Genomic DNA, 21828 nt, shown 5'->3' with positions numbered 1-21828 from the left:
TATGATGGGACAGGTTTCCAATCCATCTATATTATGTGCTCAGACCGGGGCTCAGGCTCAGGCATTTTCACAGGTACCTTTGGTTTTACTGAAAATAAGAAAGAAAGAATGGTGAGGGCATGAAAACAATTTAAAAATCATGTCAATAGCAATGGTTTATAGCAATAAACAATTTCAAACATAAGAAAATAAAGAAATAGAATACCCTGAAAACAAGAAATGTCTTTAAAAAGACAACACCATGGATGAAATTCATGTTTCATAATTTTACATTGACAAGTACTTGGAATGCTAGTAATTTTTTGTGTGTAGCACATGCACAATTAACCGGGTTGGAAATGTTGTTACCACGAATACCACCAATGACATACTATAAGCTAAATTGAAAAATGTGTGTTAAATAGGTCTACATTTAATTTATACTTAATTTATACTTGTACAAACAAAGGGATACAAACCCATTGATACTAAAATCGCTGAAAATGTACCCAGGCAAATATAGGCCTACCTTCACCCTCCTGGGGTCAAATTGGGATTTTCATTATCTGAATCAATATTATTAAAAAATAACACTTTGGTGTTTTGCAAATGTTCATTCTACAAATCATATACTTTGAAAACTTGCTTAATTTATTGTTGTTAATGAGTTATGTACGTTTTACAAAAGTGTTGTTGTTTCAGCCCTCTTTACAACATAACTCAAGAACCACAGGACCTACAAAAGTATATATTTGAATTCTTCTACACGCTCGCTATGAATTGAGCAATGCAATTTTTGCTAAAAAACTCACTACCATTCGCAAGATGCTGTGAACTACCTTTTTCTGCTGCTTCGACCAACAATACATCGTATACCCTTAATCAAGGTATAGGCCTACTCATCAAATTATCTTCATATCGGGTGTTGTAATAGCTGCCAGATGTCATATGTGTACAAATAATGCAGAAATTGTCAAATTGTCTATAGGGCAGCTATTGCAGATAGGACATTCTTGCTCTAACACCTCAAGGGTTTTGGGGCAAGATTGCTTTATCAGCAATAGCTGCCATCAGGTGTCATATTGTATAATGTATAGAAATTGTCAAAATTTCTACCGCAGCTATTGCAGATAGGACCTTCTAGGTCTTATCCCTTGATATGATGATAGGCCTACATTTGGAACTACATTTACACTATAGCTTAATTTCTCTACTTTAAGGGCTCGGATAGCACTCGTTTTCACGTATTTATTGTGGGACATGAGAGCACATCAGACATATCGAATTGCCCTTTGAAAACGAGGAATGTCCTTTTGATATCAGTCAAATAATTTTTTTTTAAATTCGCGATATAATACAAATTTTATGGCAAATTATTAATTTGATATTTTTGATATTATTAACCGTCCTAAAAGTAAACTTCATTAATCTAATGAACTTAAAGTGTATGTAGCTGGGATGAAAAGCTGACCATCAATTGAAAATTTTGACCTTTTACATGTTTTATATTGATATACATTTTTCCCAAAAAGACCTAAATTTTGTTGGTACTTTTGGGAAAAAATCTATATCTTCAATACGAAAGGTCAAAATTTTCATATGATGGACAACTTTTCATCCCAGTAATACATACACTTTAAGTACAAGAGCTGGAGCTGAACTCCTAAATTTGATCTAATTTGATGAAATATGTGTAATGTGTAATATGTTAATTATCATAAATGTGCAATATTTAATATTTATGTTTTGAGTTCACTTGTCTCGGTGGGTTGGAGGGGTCACACCCTCGGGTGATAGTTTTCGCGCTCCTGGCTCCTCCTGGCTAGCCTACCGGGACAATCTTTTATAATTTTTATTTTATGACATGCTTTATGTGTATTTTTGATGTATTTTAGCCAGTTATGTAAATAAATAAATAAATAAATAAATAAATAAATAAATAAATAAATAAATAAATAAATAAATAAATAAATAAATAAATAAATAAATAAATAAATAAATAAATAAATAAATAAATAAATAAATAAATAAATAAATAAATAAATAAATAAATAAATAAATAAATAAATAAATAAATAAATAAATACATATCATTAGATTTATAAAATTTACTTCGAGGACTGTTAAATTTCAAAAATATCAATTTTTATTAATTTGCCATAAATCAAAAAATCAAAATTATTTAACATATTCTTTATAGGGTCTATGGTTAGCACATACATAACACTTCAATATAAAGGTGCCAAAATCGGGATTTTGATGAGTTTTAAGGTCCTCCAGATGAGGAAATCACTGAATAGGCCTTTAATATAATCTGCATTAGGCCTAATCAAATGAAACATTAAACCGTGAAGTAAGTGAATGACAAGATAACCCAAGGTCACTTCTCACTTGCATGTTTAAAAACAGTTTCAAAATGTTGTTCAACATCTAACCAGTCAGATGTTCGAATCTCAATCTTTAAAAAATCCTTACTTGGTTTTGGTTTCCTGACGCCATCAACCTCAAGTGTACGGAAAGATATTACATAATCCGGGCGAAAAAAATCTGCATAATTATGATATCGTTATCATATTTTTGTCTGGAGTGAAGTGCCTATGTTGTGGTGCAATATTCACTTAAGTACCGTATGAACATGGGTGAAGTCTACGGTGGCAGGATTTAATCCCATGATGCATTGCACAAATATTACACAACACATTAAATATTAAGGGGTACTACACCCCTCGATAAATTTTGTGTCTATTTTTGCATTTTTCTCAAAAACTAATAACACAGTGGCAACAAAAGTTAAGTATATTATAGGGGCAAGGAATCCAATTACTACACTGGAATTTTAGTGACCCAAGACAAGCGGTTCGTTATTTATGATAAGAAATAAGGTACCGTTAGGATGTACCTCATTTCTATACTGAACCGCTTGTCTTGAGTCACTGAAATTTCAGTGTAGTAATTGGATTCCTTGCCCCAATAATATACATAACTTTTGTTACCAGTGTGTTATTATTTTTTGTGAAAATGCAAAAATAGTCTAAATTTACCTATAGGGTGTAGTACCCCATAACGGATATTGAAATTGTGTAATGTTAAATATAAAAGGGGGTTGCTTTTTGAGAATTGGTCACGTGGCAGTCTCTATATGGTTTTCATTAAATATGTTGCAATGCATGACATGAACCGGAGAAGATGTTATCTTATAGGCCTACATCTTCACTGCAACAACAAGAAAGCCCAAGAAGCACCATCGAGAGATCTCGACGATATATAGTTCTAGGTCTATGTTCCAAAATATACCGAACTTATTCAATCAGGGAGCGCGGTGGCCGAGCGGAACGGGCTCCGACTCATAATCGGAAGGTCGCGGGTTCGAGCCCCGGTGACGCCATCGTGTTAGGCCCTTGAGTAAGGCACTTTATCTCGATTACTCCTCTGTATAAATGGGTACCGGCATTCTTAAATGCTGGGAAGGTAACATAGGGCCTACTCGCTGGTAGAGGAGGTGTTGGCTATATAGATGCAAATTATTGGAAACTATGGCCTCAATCTTCCACACACGGAGAGAGAATTTCAAACGAGGTTACCTGAATGTGTGACTCCGTGTGGAATCTATACTCCCTGTGTGGGCGATTAAGGTCGTGTATTCTATCATTAGAGTCTATGCTTCTATGGTAGGGGGTGTATGGATTAAAACTGGAATAGCCCATTTGAACTCTGTTTTGGTAAATTTATGAGCTCAAGGAAGTTGATCTTTCTGAATCAAATTATTCCTATCCCATAATAGGGAGACAATTGTGCAGTCAGTTGTTAGCATTGACAAATAATGTTTTTAAAATACTAGATATAGACCTACCGGTACCTCCTTAAAAAAACACCCAAAACAACAACAAACAAATAAAAAAAATTATAAAAAAAATTCTTTTCCACGCTGGCTGTATAGGCCCTAATCTTTGAATTCATTGCAGAATAATATATCTAGGTATGTCAAAAAGCTATATCTGGAATAGCTGCCCTATTATACATTTAACAATTATTTTCTGCATTCTATGTTATACACAGTCTAAAATATGACACCTGGCAGCTATTGCAGATAAGGCCCGAATCCCTCGATAGGCCTATTATAGGCCTAATTGGTCAAAACCTCGTAACTCAATAGCTGCTAGGTGTTAAATATTGAAATATAATTTATTATATTGTACATATTTAAGACATAGCAGCTATCAGAGTTACGAGGTTTTAACAGAACGGCTTATTGCTTTGATAAACGTGAGCTATCTGGATCACTGTGTGTAATAATCGCATTGCATTGTGGGGTGGAGTCAATATCCCCTGTGACTATCGACTATTGGTAAATCTATTGGTACGTGTTTTTGTATAATGTGCCTTTTGCCCGACATGAGCATCATAACAACCAGTTTGTGGGTGATCAATACATCGATTAGAATAAAAAATGACACGATATTGATGAAATATTACCCATTGATTAATAAATGGCACCATATGGGGTCCGTTTTAATTTTGTTTGTTTTGTGTTGTTTTCTTTTAGCCTACATCACATTTTTATTCTTTCAAAATTCTCAGAACCATTTCAGTTTAACTCTGTCTCCTGCCAAAGTAAAAAAATATTATTTAATAAATAGTATTAATATTGCAGATGCTACTCTCTATAATGTAAAAAAGTGAACTAAAAGAGTGAGTTTATAGGCCTATGCACTCCAATAAGAGTGAAAATCACTCCAAAAAGAGTGACATTTTCACTCTTCAAGGAGCCATAAGGCTGCGTTCACATAGAAGTATACTATTCGGGTATACGGTGCACGTTTTGCAGGTGCACGCGTATAGCTCAAATCGAGCAAGGCAATTCCATAGTACCGGGTCACATAAGGCTACGATCACATAGAAGTATAGGCCTACTATTCGGGTATACGGTGCACGTTTTGCAGGTGCATGCGTATAGCTTAAATCGGTTAAGGTAATTTCATAGTACCGGGTCACATAGGCACTATTCGAAAAGGCCGTATACCTGCGTATAGTATAGTATAGTGGGAATCGTGCGTGCTCGATTTTAGTGCAGCGTATACCGTCCTAATTTTAAAACTAAACCATTTGTGGGTAAATTCATTTTTTTGTAATAGATGCACTATCTAATTCTGCACATTATGACACCTCATTCAATGCAATGTGACCTCAAGAAGTAAAGTTACAAGCATTTGATTAGACGACGAAAATCGGTAAACTGACCTACAAATGTGTACTCGCTATTAGCTGTACGAAATACGCTCATTTGACCAGGCTGAGTTCACTTAGTATACTCCTATATGAACTAAGCCTGATCGAATGAGCGTATTTAGTATAGCGCATAACGTATCCCGTATACTTCTATGTGAACTCAGCCTAAAGGACCACTCTTGAAAGAGTCCCTTTTATCTCAAAACACGTTCACCAGGTTTGGTAATAACGTTGTACCCCAGTGATGTACCAGTTTTTGGCTTCTAGATATAACTTTAAAAGAAAAGCATGTAAGCTACCAATGCCCCCAATAGAAGATTTGCCCTTCATTTTGCATACCACTTTGTCCGTTCTTTCTCATTTCTTGACAAAATGCAAAATGCAAAAAAGAAAAAAAACCCAAAAACACACTAAAAAATGCAACGGGTGTAGAGGGGGGCACTTTTTTATATTAAGAGAGTTACCTTTTGCTAACAAAAGCTGCAAGTTATAACTGTCAGGAAGGGTTTCTGTCCAATTTAAGCCAAATAATGAGGTAAAGTAAAACATTGGCTTAGGAAGATTTTCAACATAGGGGGGGCTGAAAATTGAGATATATTTGGTGGGCCACCCGGAGTCAGAAAATTTTGCGAAATATAGGTCACAAACACCCATTTTCCCTCTATTTTATCACAATATTGTTAATTCAACTATATATGGGGAGGGCTGAAAGGTATTAGCTAGCTCCCACACCAAATTTGTTCAGGTGGCTGGGCCCCCAATCCGCTGGTTCCTAAGCAGTGGCGTATAGCTAGGGGTGGGCACTACAGGGTGGGCAGGGTGGGCGCCTCACCCACTCCCCTGGAAAAATCTGGGGAACAAGAATAAATAAAAATGAAGTAAATGAAAAAACAGGGAAGCCTAAGAGTGATATGGGGAAGGAATAGGGAAAGGAGAACGAAAGAGGGGAGGGGGAAGAGCTAAAGAAAACTACTTGCATGAAGGATTGGTGGATCAATTCTACTCCCCATTCCAGAAAAATACAGAACTAATTTTTTGGATTAAAAAATATTATTCTGTTTTGCCAAATGAAACATATAGCTAAATCCTAATCCTTTAGTTAGTCCTAACTAGGGATAAAAGAGAAAGTTCACTATTTTACTAATTTCTTGAAAAAAAAAGAGCCAAAATTATGCATTTTCGGCATGTTTTCTGACAATCGCGTCACAAAAATCACAGACTTGGAACAAGCATTCAAAATCTTGAGTTATGTCGAAATTTTGCTCTAATTTTCACTTTTTTGCGTTACTTTAATTAAATGGTTGGTAATAAGAATGAAACATGTCTTTTCCAAAATTTAGAATGCATAAACTGAAATTAGTCTTAGTACAAGTCTTTGGGCTTGATTTTCACAGCATACGAAAAACACCCTAAAAATGCATGTTTTTGGCCCTTATTTCCAAAAATTGGCTATAACTAAAGGATTACGATTTAGCTATGTTTCATTTGGCAGAACAGGATAATATTCTTTTTAATTAAAAAAAAATAGTTCTGTATTTTTCTGGACTGTGGAGTAGAGTAGAGAGAGTCAAGTAATGTAAAGCGCCTTGCCCAAGAGCACAACACGATCGCACTGCCGGGGCTCGAACTCGCAATCCACCGATTACAAGACAGAGCCCGTACCGTTGCGCCACCGTGTTATCCACAACACATGTAGCTGATTTCATGTGGTTAATCCTAACTTGCACTTTAACAGTATAAGTGTGACTTTGAACATGTGTAAACATTAATATAAATAAGCAACAAAAAAAGTTTAAAATATGCCAAAAATTTAAAAAAACAATATCATTTAAAAAGATCGTACATGCTTAAAGCGACTTCAGAAATTGAACAGATTTTTTGAGTGGGTCTTCGACTGATTTCTAAAAAACCATAAGGCATGTTGCCCGATATAAATTACAATATACTTTCTAGGCAGACAATATTCTATTATATTTCCTTTGAAAAACCAAACCTACGCTAAATAACCCGGGCTAAATACAACAACAAAAAAAAAGCCAAAAATTCATCCACTTGCCAAGTTCAAATTCCACGGGTCGATAATTTTAACTTTATTATCACTGATTTCTAGCAAAGAAATCTGCATGCAGTGTATAGGGTCTATGGTTAATACCAGGTTATATCATTCTATTGAATTGTCCATAATCTGTTATATTTATTATTATGGAGACAAGGTCACGTCGGACTTGGCCTACATGTAATTTTTTATACTTTTAAGTGTTTGCCTATACTATACTGCTAGGCAAAAGTCACGCTTCAACCAGAGTATTGACCATATGTCCATAAGTTTCTAATCAGGGTGAAAGAAATGGACGTTTAGTTTCATTTTCAGAATAACCAGTCCTGGTATAAATGGATGGTATCATCTTCAGCAAGCCGGAACGTAGGCCTAATCGAACTTTCAGGTAGGTCTTCACCCTTAATACGCGTTGCACAATTTGTGGATACGATTTAAACCCCGGAGGGGGTTCTCCCTGGTTGAAGGTATACGGGGATGTGCCACGGTTTTGGGGTACCTTTTCAGCGATTTTGGTATATCAATGGGTGGGTTTTCAGTGGAGACCAATGCGCCCAATTGGGCGCATTTTGGCAAAAGTGCCCTTAAAAGCGCCCAATTAGGGCGAATTTGGGTGATTTTTGGGTACTTTTTGTTGAAAATTGGTATATTGATGGGTAGCAAAAACAGCAAAAAGTAGGTACAGAGAAAGTCAGCATCCGAAAGTCTGCGTGGCACATCCCCGTACAAATTTTTTTGAAGCCCCCCCCCCCCGGGATTTAAACTTGATATTGTATCCCCCTGTCTTGTTGAACATCATTGAAACTGCATGGTGAATGTCGCCTTTCCTGTGGTTGCATGAATTGTCTATAAATCGCTAACCACTGGTGTGCTGTCATTCCCCCGTGGGTGCCAGTGTTCGTCCTGCCCTGATAATTAAAAAAAATACAGACTGGACCAGGAACTCCTAAAGAACTATCGTTCTGTGTCCCTACTGAAGTTTCTTGCGAAATTGCTCAATGAGAAATGTTGCATATAGGCCACCGGTCCCACTATATTTTCAGAAACTGCACATAATGACCCGGGAGAATGACGTTCTCCAAGAGATTCCAAGGCATTGACAGCCCGATTGACAGTCACCGTGCAGAAGGCAGCACTCATCCTTTTGGACTTAAGCAATGCCTTTGACACCATTGATCACCATATTTTGTTCCATAGACTAGAACATGGAATGGACGCGGACAGTTTGCACTGGGGGCGCTCGCACATTTGATCCTCATCAACTCACTGTGGTGTGCCACAGGGATCAGTGTGTATAAGTGCGCGAATTTGTCAGTTTTTTCTTCGGTCTTTATAATACTCACATGGGGATAATTTGGATCTCATTTATACGTCTTGTGTGTCAGCTTTAGTTGTCTTAATCTTTGAATGCAATCACTGCTAGTTCATGATCCACTTTGATCATTCACCTTAAATATATTTGTTTATGTGTTATTGTTTTCAGAGTGATGATATCAAGCCAATGATATTAATCATGGCATTTTCGGCTGCAAGCAACTTATCTAAGAAGAAAGAAAGAGATAGACTCGAAAGAGTGCTCGTGGCCTATCAGGGCGCTATCGATCATGATGAGGCTGATAAAGAAGTATCACAATTCTTATACGATTCAACAAACTGTACAGCGAATTCTGAAGAACAGAATGAAGGTGACGAAAGCGAAAGCTCTGGAAATCAAGATGGCGGTATGGCACACCAGGAGGACGCTGGGAAATGCGTCAAACTTCCATGGCAAGAATTCACATTCGCCGCATTCTATTTTCTTACGGGTTGCGCACCGGCAATGCTTTTACCGTATCTATCCGTATATTACCGACAACTCGGTCTTAACTCTCGCGAAATAGGAGTACTAAAGAGTCTCCAGCCTTGGATTGCGATACCGGCTATTCCATTATGGGGTTGTTTAGCGGATCGACTCCACGTAACACGGTTCTTATTCATGGTTTCATTAACGGGTTACCTCGTGTCTAATGTTATCATTGCCTTTACCCCTAAAGTTGACGAAGTGGATTGCCAAACTGCAATGTCTGAGATATGTAAAGATCCTAAATCAATCATAAAATATGAAGTACAGCAGCGATTTGAACCAGTGACTGCAATTTACATGCCGCATATGCCCCATAGTGCCGAAACTACACTTAGCACTAATGCCACTAAACTGTGTCTGCCTGATGGACAGTATATGGGTTATTTTTATGAGAAGAACGATTTGTCACGATTATTAATATATTTAGTAATCATAAACATCGTAGGTGAAATATGGCAAGCACCGACTCCTGCTTTGGGGAATGCGGCTGTTTTGAATGGACTTGGAAAGAAAAAGAGAAATCATTATGGGTACTACAAGGCCGTGGGTGCTGTAGGGGCAGCAATAGGGTAAGTGATCATCATCATCATCATCATCATCATCATCATCATCATCATCATCATCATCATCATCATCATCATCATAACGATGAAGAGACGATGGCGATGACAATGACGATGATCATGATCATCATGATGAAGAGGAGGAGGCGGCAGGCAGGCTGGTATATAGCGCTTGAAATCTGTTCAACTGCGTGGGCAACAATAGAGCTGTCCACCTCGATGAAAAGAATTTCATCTGTTATTTACCTCCCTGGGATGTGGAGAAGGAAGATGAGGATGAAGAAGAGGAGCATATCTACATTGCTGCACAGAGTTGCAGTTGAAGCTATCTTTCCATTCACTGATGGTTTTTGGATAGAAAGAGACAAAAGAATACCAGGTCGTTCTTCCAGTGGTCAGCCTATAGGTCCGTTCATACTACCACCGCATTTACGATGCGTTGCTTTGCGATGCCGATATATCAATTACTTTTGCCGCAACTCAACTCAACTCGTCGCATCATACTTTCCGCGCATTTTTCTTTTCAATTGACCTTTTTGGTAAATCCCCTAAGCCCTTGCGAGTACATCTGAGATGTCGTCACGCTGATAATGTGCAAATCGTTAATGCAAACTTCAAGGCTTTCATATGCGCAGTAGCGATGTTCACTGAACGATGTTCGCATCGGCTTGACGTCAAAATGACGACATTGCAGGGTACTCGCAAAGGCTTATGGGATTTACCGAAAAGGTCAATTTATTCACCATGTTCACAGTGTGTTTGTCAGTGGTGAGGCGGTAGATTACACAGAAGAAAGCTATGAGAAATGTGGAATCGAATTGACACGGGTAAACCACAACGTTTGTTTCATCGGCTTTGGTGCTTTGATCATCATCGTTCTTCCTATTGCCTGGTCCATGGATAATTCGGCATCAAAGGTAAATAAATATACTGCGCCAAAACAAGTATCCTTACACTTGGAAAAATAATCACAATTTCAAAACTGAACAATATTGGGGTAAATTTGTTTTTTAATAGATGCACAATCTAACCCTGCGCATTTTGACACCACATTGAATCCAACGTAACCCCAAGAAGTAAAGTTATTGAATAGACGAAGGTCCAGTTTTAAAAGGACAAACTGGCATATACATTGTATATTATACAAGGCCCAAAAAGATTCCAATAAAGCGCAACAAAGAGACAACACAGTTTCTTCAAGCTTGATTTCAAGCAGTTTTTATTTCAGTTTTTACTTCTCAGTACTTTTTATAACTTTCATTTTATTTGTCAGTTCTTTTGTTTCAGTTTTCTTTTGTTCCTTTTGTTTTAAATTAAAGGCACGCATAAATTAGTCATTCATCACTCTCAAACCAGATGTCTAGACCGTGGAGTTTTGAATAGGCCAGTTTGTCACTTTTAAAACCGGATCTTCGTCTAATCAAATGCTTGTAACTTTGCTTCTTGAAGTCATATTGGATTCAATGGGGTGTCCCGGAGGGGGTTCTCCCTGGTTGAAGGTATACGGGGATGTGCCACGGTTTTGGGGTACCTTTTCAGCGGTACCCGGTGTCATAAATGTGCCGGATGAGATAGTGCATCTATGAAACATTTAAATTTACCCAAATATGGTTTATTTTTAAAATTAGGATTTTACTTTTTTGGCGCAGTATAAGTGAGTCAAGTAAAATGGGGCTATTCCAGTTGAAATCCATACACCCCTATGGAAGACATGACTATAACCTCCCACATAGGGAGTGTATATTTCAAATGGAAGTACTGAAGTCAAGATCATCATGAGTAATTTTATTCAGACATGTGGTGGATATAGTATATAGTTGACAAAGTACAGTGCAAAGAGGGCGCTTAGACAGTGGTTGCTGCTCGAAAAAGTCAGTAGGGGCGCTTATTAAAGGAAATCTGTACCATAAACTAATCAATGGCTATATAGTTGCAGTAATAATAAAAACGACAAACAGTAAAAGTCCCAAGCTTATATAGGCCTACGTCCAAATAAAGGAGAAATTCGTTACGACAATCAGCGATCAGTTTGTAATCCATGGTGGCGGCCATATTGATACCCGATGTATTTTATTACGCTGTAACGGTACCCCTGATTTTGAAACCAGCTAAATCCATGCCACGAGCCTCGTCCTCGTGAACTTTGGTGACACGAAGCGAATACTACCAAAGTTCAGATTCAACATTCGTTCAAAAGAAAATGCGACAATTTTTACCCATAAAACTACAGAAGAACATAAAAAAATGTATTTTAAGTAATATTTATGATCAACAATGTCTTTTGAGAACGAAAAGTAAAAATAGCACTAAAAACCAAAATTCGCTGTAGGGATCGCGAATGCCATACAGCAACACACGCTCGCTGTGGGTCTGTGTGAAAGGTTACACTACCGCTTGTGGCAGAAAGGATTCGCAAGCAGCTATCATGGCGGCTTCCATGAATCGCAGAAACGAAGGATTAAAAGTGCTTTTTTTTTGTTAGGAATATTCCGAAATTCATATAGACCGTCTGGTATGTTTAATTTAGGTATATTAGCCATTGATTATTTTATGGTACAGATTTCCTTTAAAGGGAGGGACGATAAATAGATCGAATACGGTATTTTTTATTTTCATTTTGTTGTTTCATGTTTTATCAACTCATTTATTTATTGCTTTCTGTTTTTTAGGACAGCAAAAAAACCCACTAAAGAGTACCATTTTCGTGATGTCGTCGCGTCGCTCTGCACCATACGTTACGGTGGTGCGTTCTTGGCTATAACATGGTTGTCTATAGCAGTTGGTGTAGCAAAGGCATTCGACTATTGGTATATCGAGATCTTAGGTGAGTAATTTCAGTCGTTGCAAAGACATTTGGGATTGACGTCCATGTCAGTATAGACGAATCCAATTTCACGCATTCCTACTCCTCAAAAGCAGCCATAGCCGCGACGGGACCCAGCTATCTCGCCTAAAATGTGAAATGATGCGGCCTTGAAGAGCATTTTAAACTGCATTCTATCACCCGTGTTACACGCAGACAAAAGAATGATGACAGTCTACAACACAAAAGAATCTAACATCGAATTTTAAGCGGGTTTAATCCACCCAATTGGGCACTCACAACACCTGTTTGGTGCATACGGGGAACCAAATATGGCCGACGAAATCCTGACCATGACTTGCCTCCTTGGATTCGTCAATACAAATATGACGGCAATTTTGTGCACACTGATCTTGATTCGTGTGTGATTGGCTGTTCTGTAAAAGCGGCGCGAATGATCCACTTAGAACTCTTGCCCCCCAGTAAAAAACCCAAAAGTCCTTAAGGTGGTACTACTCCTGATAAATTTTGTGACTAATTTTGTATTTTTCTCAAAACATAACTATACACTGGTAACAGAAGTATTATAGGGCAAGAATCCAATTACTTCACTGAAATTTCAGTGATTCAAGACAAGTGGTTCATTATATACCTATGTTAAGAAATGAGGTACAGTCTAGCGGTACCTCTTTTCTTAGTAGTAGTAAGAGTATGAGCGGCGTGAGCCGCGAATATTCTTACAAACTAGTAGCACCCACCAAAATGCTCTTATAGAGGTGTCCTCTTTATGGCCATCTGTCTTGGTCTCAAACTTGTCATCAACTCCAACTTGTTTCTCTATAAACCTGTCAACAACAATTCCTTTACTTAAGAGGTTATCTACATGTAGGGTCATGGCAGGTAACTGGGTAATTCATTGAGCAAGGTAGACATGGTAGATGGTCAATGTATGTGTCCAGATTTATAGACTGAGTTTGACAGTTTGTTGTTGTGTGACAACCTTAATTTCTTCCTATACATTTTTACCTTGCTTTCTTTACTTCTTCCTTACTGTCTTCTTTATTTTCTTTCCTATCGTTTTTCTTTCTTTCATTCTTTCTTTCCTTCTTCATATGCATTTCTTTCTTTCTTTCCCTTCATCCTTCCTTTCTGTTTTCTTTCTTTCTTTCTTTTTCTTCTTCCTTCCTTTCATTCTTTCTTTTCTTTGTTTTTTCTTTCATTTTTCATTCTTATTTTCCTTCTTTCGTTTCTTTCATTCTTTTTTTACTTCTTTCTTTGTTTTTCTTTCTTTTTTTCATTCTTTCTTTCTTTCTTTCCGTCCTTCTTTCTTTCCATTTTTCCTTCAAAATCCAAACTATCAGTGTATTAAAAGAGTATCTTAGCTTTAACCAGCTAGGTCCCTCACATTGAGATGTTTCAAACATCTGTCAAATATGGTACATATCTCTTGTCACTACTATAATTAAAAGGTGGTCTCCTAACAAATATGATCTGGTTTAGTTTTGTATGTGAGGTGAAGGTCAGAGTATAGTTGCCTTTGCAAATCCAAAATATTGGGTATTGGTTTTACACCCACATATGTTTACAACATCAATCTGTCTCAACAATCTGTTATCAGTCAAGTATGTCACATATCTGTTGTCACTTAATTGAAAGTGTTCTCTTGTTGAAAGTTCTTTTAAAAAGACACAATGCAGTTCATATTGCATTGTACAATTTAAATATGGAAAATTATAGCACTGCTGGAAAAGGGTACGGTGTGCTACTATCATAAATAACGTACCACTTGTCTTGAGTCACTGAAATTGCAGTGTAGTAACTAGATTCCTTGCCCCTATAATATACATAACTTTTGTTACCAGTGTGTTATTACTCGTATTTTTTTGAGAAAAATGCAAAATATTATCAAGAGGTGTAGTACCACCTTGCCAACATTTTGTCATTTTCTTTCCTTTCACATTATTTTGTTTTAAACAGGTGGTTCTCACTCGATAATGGCATGGACGGGTATGATTGGCACTCTTGTCCTCATTGCTACATTTCTCGCCTTGCCATACCTCAATGATCACTTTGGGCATCTTCCGTTTCTCGTGTTGGCGTTGGTTGTTACCGGAGCTGGTTGTGCTGTCAGTGCATTTATTGCGAATCCTTGGTGGATGACATTACCTATGTGTTTAAGAGGTATGTTGTAAACACCGGAATTTTCGTATCTGCTTTAGTTTTCATTTCGAAGCATGGCGTACACAATAGGAGGGAAGTATTCAATATGGGTAAAACCCGCCAAATTCAAAAGCCTTTACCCATTTCGTGCAGCACCATCCTATTGTGTCCGCCATACCTCTAAGAGCGAGTTTCTCGACAGGAGTCTTATTAAGCCGTAGTCTTAAGGTTATTAATTATTTTAAACTGTTGTGATTTGGTAGTTCACAGCATCTTACGAATGGTAGTGAGCTTCGGCAAAAACTGCATTGCTCAATTCATAGCGAGCGTGTAGAAGAATTAAAATATCACAGATATACTTTTATAGGTGATGCGGTTCTTGAGTTACGTTGTAAAGAGGGCTGAAACAACAACACTTTTGTAAAACGTACATAACTCATTAACAACAATAAATTAAGCAAGTTTGCAAAGTATACGATTTGTAGAACTAACTTTTGCAAAACATCAAGGTGTTAATTTTCAATAATATATTGATCTACATAATAAAAATCGATTTTTAGGTTGGTTCGACCAACAATACCTCGTCTACCCTTAATGTGGCCTTGAGGCTACTAAGCCTAGCCCGCTCTCGAAGCCCGAGTCTTAACTCTAGTCGGATTTCTTAAACGCAAATTCAACCTAGTCTTAGTGGCCTTGTAGGCTTAACGCTTGACAACCTCGTCTCTTTCAACCAGCGACTTAATTGTATAGGCTGTTGGAGGTAGATGTACATAAGCTGTGGTCCTCACGGTTTACCGTACTAACAAGGTTGCCGTCTCATTATCGCAATGTTCCCGGCGCCAAGACTAGCCTGGACCCGCGGTCTTGTGCTTGGGCTTATACCGTACACAACTTGATGCAAGAATATTTTGTCTGTTTTTGTGTCTTTTATGTATTATTTTATTTCCACTTGACTTTTTATGAGTCCAACTTGTATGAATGATACGTCTATGCTTTATACTCGTGATTCTTTCTTTGCATCCCAAAAAGGGTAAAACTGTAAGCCTAATGGAAAGGAATTTGTGATTCCCCTAAAAAGGAAAGCAACCAACGTGCTATCTACTGCTGATCAGTAGTCTTCTCAGATCTCACATGAAGTTATCTGTTGGTACAATATTTATAATTATTTAAGCAGAAGATATAGCAATATTATATGCATCTTATCCGTAAATTCAGTTTTAATACTGCATGCATTATTGTTTCGTATCAAATATTTACTATATATTTACCAATTTTGTCCTTCTTCTATAGTATTAAATTGATGTCCAACCTGGTATAATATAGGCACTCCAAAATAATATTGTAATAGGCCTACTTATGAAAAGTACGAGTATCAAACTATTAAGGCTTGGATAGGGACAGGTGGTATCATATAGGTCTTCATGATGATGATGATGATGATGATGATGATGATGATGATGATGATGATGATGATGATGATGATGATGATGATGATGATGATGATGATTATGATGATGATCATGATGATGATGAAAGATTTTTTTTATTATTTATATTCGTTGTTAAAAAAAACATCATTCAAAATAAGTAGGTCTTATGATAGCAACAGCTGAACTCAAATGAACACAAAAATAAAATGCTGAAATGTTCAACTAAATCGAACAATTACTTACCCACGGTGGCGTAACTAGACATTTTCATTTGGGGGTGGGGTGGGGGAAAGCGGGGGCAAACATAATAAATGAGGGGCAGGCATCGTTCATGCTGTTTGGGTTTGTAAGGGGTGGAGTGGGTCTGAGGAGTTATGGGATCTGCTTGGAATCTGTCCCCGGAACATTGGCGTAGATTTCTTTTTGACATGGGGGGGGAGGTGGGATTGAAAAATAATTGGAGTTTTTAAGGTTAAAATGACCAAATAATGAGGTTAATTAATAACTCTTAGAAGTGGGCCTAATTTACCTTTTTCATGGGGGATGGGGGGCAAGAGCTCCCCCGCTCCCCCTAGTTACGCGACTGCTTACCCAGCAAACACAAAAACGTTTTAAATAAGTTATATTTTGGCTTTTGGTTTAGGTAAAACGTTTTAATAACATTAAAATGTCGGGTTATATAAAGGTCATGATAACGTTTTAAAACGTTTTGTATGAAAACACACTACAACAATATTTTTAAATGTTTTCAAAAAATGCTATTTTAAACTATTTTTGCAAACATTTTTGCCAAATATTTTGTCAATACTTAAATAACATTATGTTAAAACATTTGAATTGAGCAAACCATTACTCGTTGATGCTCGATAAACGTCCCAATAAATCGGACTTAGTCACCGGTCAGTTCTACAGCATAGATATCCATGGCTAACGATGGTTAACTATGGAAACATGTTAAAGGACATCAAGAAAATTTTCTAAGTAAATGTTCTTAAAATGATTTTTTCAAAACCTTTTAATAACATTTATATTTAAATGTCGGGTTATATAAAGGTCATTAAAACGTTTTTAAAACGTTATTGCAAATATTTTGGGCAAACATTTTTCGCAAAATATTTTTTCAACCCCAAAATAACATTCTGTTTAGAATGTTTTGTATCAAATTTTCAAGAATGTTTTTGGGATGTTATTAAAACGTTTTTATACCCTTTATATAACCCGATATTTAAACGTTTTCTGTAAAACATTTTTGTTTGCTGAGCAGTAGATTATCAAAAATGCTTTTTAAGGTTATGAAAACGTTTTATACTCTTAATATACCCTTTATATAACCCGACATTTAAACGTTTTCTGACAACCTTTTATAACATTTTGCGAATGATGTCGAAAACGTTTCGTCTGGGTACTCATGTTAATTGAAAGACCGTCAAAAATATGAAAGATAAACTTTGCGTTACAATTTAAATAATTTGTAAATTGAAATAGACCAAGGCTTACGACCTAAGACCTGCTCTGAGGCAGGGCCAAGAAAAGCCGCTGTAAGCCTGGTCTAACAGGCTTGCGTAGACTACGGCTACAGAAGACTGATTTCGAGAAATGCAAATTTTACTGAAGCCTGGGGCTAATCCTACAAGCCTGGCCCACGGGCTAACGAAGCCTCGAGGCTATGGTAGCCGTGCTTCGGGAAATGCGTTTTCAGTTAAGCCTGGTCTTACGACCTCTTAAGCCTTGAGGCTAGACAAGCCAATTGCTAAGCCACCCGTCGAGAAATTCGCCCTATAATGCTAATATCGTTTTTGTGTTTGATGAAGCTTGATGAAGTCAGTAGTCTAACAATTTTTATCATTACTGTCATAAACACCTCTGTCCCTGAGGGACGACTCGAATATGTCGGTCGCAAAAACTGAGGGCAGTGTAAGAGCGGGACCTTGTGTAAGAGCTAGACATCGACAGTGTAAGAGCATAGCGTACGACGACATTAAAATCCCAGCCTTTCCCACTGCAATTACGTACTATTTAAAAAAAAAAAAGTATTTCTTTCATATATAGATTGTTACATTACCTTTATAGAAATAAACAGAACACAAAAAGAAAGTCCTTACGCCAATGATACGTCATCAATCTAACAAAATCTGATCATGGGAGAACAATTTGATTCATACTCGTTAGCTCCAATTTGATACCACATTTGCTACCAAAAGCTCGAAATTTTAATTTATTAAATATTGATACCATTTACAATTACTTGTGTGAATCAGTTTTAAATTGTTCTACATTATTGATACCAGTCTTTAATATTTGGTGCGATTTCAAAAGTTGCAAATTAAAACCCTGGATTAAAACAATCAAGCGAAATTGCTATGCGTGGTCAAGCTTGCTTGCCCGTTATAAGCCCCTGTCGACTATCCCAAGTGCCCGTATAGACGAATCACATTTCACGCATTCCTACACCTCAATGGCAGCCATAGCTGGGTCCCCGTCGGATATTTTCCACCTAAAATATGAAATGATGCGTCCTTGGCGGGGATTTTAAACTGCATTTCATCACCCGTGTTACACGTAGACAATAGAATGATGAAAGTTTACAACACAATACAACATAACATCGATTTTTAAGCGGCTGTAATCCACCCAATTGGGCAGTCACAACACCGGTTTGGTGCGCCGGGGACCCAGTCATGGCCGACTAAATTCTGACCATCACTTGGCTCGTGAGATTCGTCTATATAGCGCGGTTTATTCAATTGTTCATTTGAGATGCATGATTAACGCAACATTTCATGGCAGCAGAAGGGACAGATCTAGTCTCGATCCTCCAGTCCTCGAATACTCCCGCACGGCTGCTCCACTGTGCTGTATTCTTACACCAAAAGAATTCAGGCCTGAGGAAATTCACATGAGGAAACTACCCCGACGACTCTCATGTGACGTCATCCCATCAAGTGTGCCATAGGTCAATAGTTCACAAAAAGTGGAAGTTTGTGTAATTTGGGGTTTTTACTGGGTGAAAACAGGTCTGACTTTCCCCCTCCCCATGCACCCCGCGTGGCGCTGTCACTGGCTAAGGGTGTTTATTACCAAGATTTGGCATGTTCACAAAATTTTAAACAAATTCTAAAATACACCTTTTAAAAGATCACTCCAGAATGCACAACAAAACATACTCAAGTCACAGATCTCGGAAACCTGGGGTCCTTGGTTCGATTCCCAAGCGGGATCACTTTTCTATACTTGTCTCCTTTATTATTTGTGATGGCGAAGTTGGTGAAAAATTATGTTTATTATTTATGATTCTCGCCGATCATGCCACTATTTTTCCATGTAACAAAACATAATGTTTGTCAACAAAAAGTGTTTATTTTTAAGCAGTGTGTATGGACAGGGGTGACATGTCCCCCCCCCCCATCTTTCGGCAAAATAACCCATTTTTTGTTCTTTTTAGCCACTTTTTGACAATTCAGGCCGATCCTCCAAATCAATAGGCAGCTTGTACAGAGTGCCGTGGACCTGCGTGTCCGTGGCCTCTGTTAAAGAAAGTGTCCGGCATATTAGAAAAATAATTATCAAGCACGAATCACATGGTTTTATTTAAAACAAACTCATATTAACCATAAAAACGAATAAAATCAGCCATCTCTCAACATGCGATATTCAAAATTCCCGCGCCGAAATTGTCTAGAGCAATGACGTCTAGAGCAAGGACTGCTACAAATATTCCTTCATACCACGATCCGTTACGGAGTGGAACTCACTACCAGAAGACACAATAACTATATCTGACCCTATCGCATTCAAAGCTCAACTACAGCAGCTGTTCAAGTAATAAAGCAACAAAAAGCACACACACCGCAACCGATTCACTTTTCCCCACTTGGGGTGTTGAACTGTATGAAACCAGAACCAGAACCAGACGTCCCAATAATTCAATGAAGCATGACGACAAATGAGCACAAATAACCATGACGACGACTTTAAGGGATGAAATCAAAACTCGACTGCCGGTTTACCGACGGTTGAACTGTATTTCATTGTTTAGAACTATAGAAACCGGCTCCAACCGGACGGAACCGTCGAGTTTTAATTTGTATCGCGATTGTACGTGAACATTATGACTAGCATCAATGATCTACATTGGTTAGAAAGCCGCTGTTCAAAGTTAATGTGTTAGCGAAAGCTAGCGATCTCGCAAATCATGTTCACGTCTCTAGATTCTAGGTATTTAATCTAATCTAATTATTAGTATTAACACTTGAATATTATTATATTTTTGACAGGAATAGCCACAGCAACGTCAACCCAATCAGCCGGAGCCTATCTAGCTAACGCAGTCGACAAAGACCACATGGCAACCTTACAAACCATAATGGCCGCCATTATATTCGGAGTTGGAAACGGTGCCGGAAGTTTACTAGGAGGGATTTTAATCAAATCGTGGTCGCCATTTGTTTGCTATTCAGTTTTTGGTGTTGCTTCTTTTATATTTTCTGGACTCCTGACATTAGCGTCAAAAGAAGACGTTTAATGATTTGAAGCTATTTGAATGTTTTACGTGATTCAAAATATACGTCATTTCCTATTTTCCTGTATATCCTTCCGGAGGACAGTATTGGAGTCCTGGGGGGGGGCACCCGGGATTTTGAGGTGGTGGGTCTTTGAGAGCTGACGGCGTACCGGTAAAAGGGGGTCTTTTGGAGCTGCGAACCGGGCTGTGAACAAGTAAAATGGGGGCTTTTGGAGCTGCGAATAGTAAAAATCAAGGGTCTTTCTGGGCTTATAGGGGCACTGAAAACGAAACTTGGGGTGACTAACTAAGGAAAAGTTAGTTAAAACAATGTCAAGTACGACTAACCTGTAACTAATACGGCTGGACTGGACTAAACTATATGTTAGTAGGTCAGGATACACTAGGGACTTAACTATCAAAATACTAGTTCAACCTTGACCTACTAACATAATAAATTAGTTCAACTAGACCTACTAGAGCTTACTAGGGATTCTACTAATATATTGGGGTGTTCTACTAATGGGCTCTACTATCAAAAACGATGTCAAGTACGACTATTTTTTTTTAATAGGGCATTCTGTACTAATGTTCGACTAGTTCAGCTAACTGAACTAGTCTGTGGTACTAGCCCAATTCTAGCCCGGTAGAAGTGGTCGAAGATATGGAAACTTACGTTTTATTGACCTTTTTCCCAACCTTGTATTTTTGAATAACTTACAAACCGTTTTAGCATGGTTAGAATTTGAAAAACAGATTTGGCCCCGTTTTTTGAGCCCTGTTTTCTACTACACACGGCATGATGAAGGTTTCCACGAATTCGGCAGCCATGGCAGCCTCAACCATGCATGCACAAACCCACGGTCCATGATCATGACATTTGTGTTCCGATTTACAATCTCATTTCAAATTCTAACGGTTTGTAAGTTATTCAAAAACAAGCCTGGGAAAAATGTCAATAAAACATACCTTTCCATTTCTTCGACCATTTCTAACGGGCTAGAATCGGGGCTAAAATGTCCATCTCAAGACGCTAGATGTGCTATGTCTACAGCTGCATGTGTGAAAATGTCGTCTATAAGCTAGTAGAGACTAGCTCTACTAGCTTAATTTGTCATAAGTCATGTGATCAAAAGGGCGGTAAATTCAACTTTAGTACAACCCTTGGTACGGCCCACAACCATGATTCGTTCTACCAATTCGTAAAGCCAGAAAAGTTAGTTGGACCAACTTTTGCGGTGCAACTAATTTTCACTTATTAGTACTA

The 21828-nt window shown here is 37.7% G+C and overlaps 1 protein-coding gene across 1 annotated transcript; it reads left to right on the top strand.

Moving 5' to 3' along the window:
- Position 1: 1 nt before the first annotated feature.
- On the top strand, positions 2 to 20648 carry LOC140172008 (major facilitator superfamily domain-containing protein 6-like). The gene is made up of 5 exons (XM_072195356.1): positions 2 to 73; positions 8745 to 9673; positions 12337 to 12491; positions 14448 to 14651; positions 20335 to 20648. The coding sequence occupies exons 1-5, from the start codon at positions 2 to 4 to the stop codon at positions 20580 to 20582; spliced, it is 1608 nt and encodes a 535-aa protein (XP_072051457.1). The 3' UTR covers positions 20583 to 20648.
- The last annotated feature ends 1180 nt before the right edge of the window (positions 20649 to 21828 follow it).

This window comes from Amphiura filiformis, chromosome 15 (assembly GCF_039555335.1).
Source record: "Amphiura filiformis chromosome 15, Afil_fr2py, whole genome shotgun sequence".
Lineage (NCBI taxonomy): Eukaryota > Metazoa > Echinodermata > Ophiuroidea > Amphilepidida > Amphiuridae > Amphiura > Amphiura filiformis.
This window is presented reverse-complemented; position numbering and strand designations above follow the sequence as displayed.

What these genes read in the sequence shown, in the direction of transcription:
- LOC140172008 (XM_072195356.1), top strand. Translation starts at nt 2, where the DNA reads ATGATGGGACAGGTTTCCAATCCATCTATATTATGTGCTCAGACCGGG. An exon ending in GCTGTAGGGGCAGCAATAGG is followed by an intron (nt 9,674 to 12,336) that starts GTAAGTGATCAT and finishes TCTGTTTTTTAG; the next exon opens with GACAGCAAAAAAACCCACTA. An exon ending in ATTACCTATGTGTTTAAGAG is followed by an intron (nt 14,652 to 20,334) that starts GTATGTTGTAAA and finishes TATTTTTGACAG; the next exon opens with GAATAGCCACAGCAACGTCA.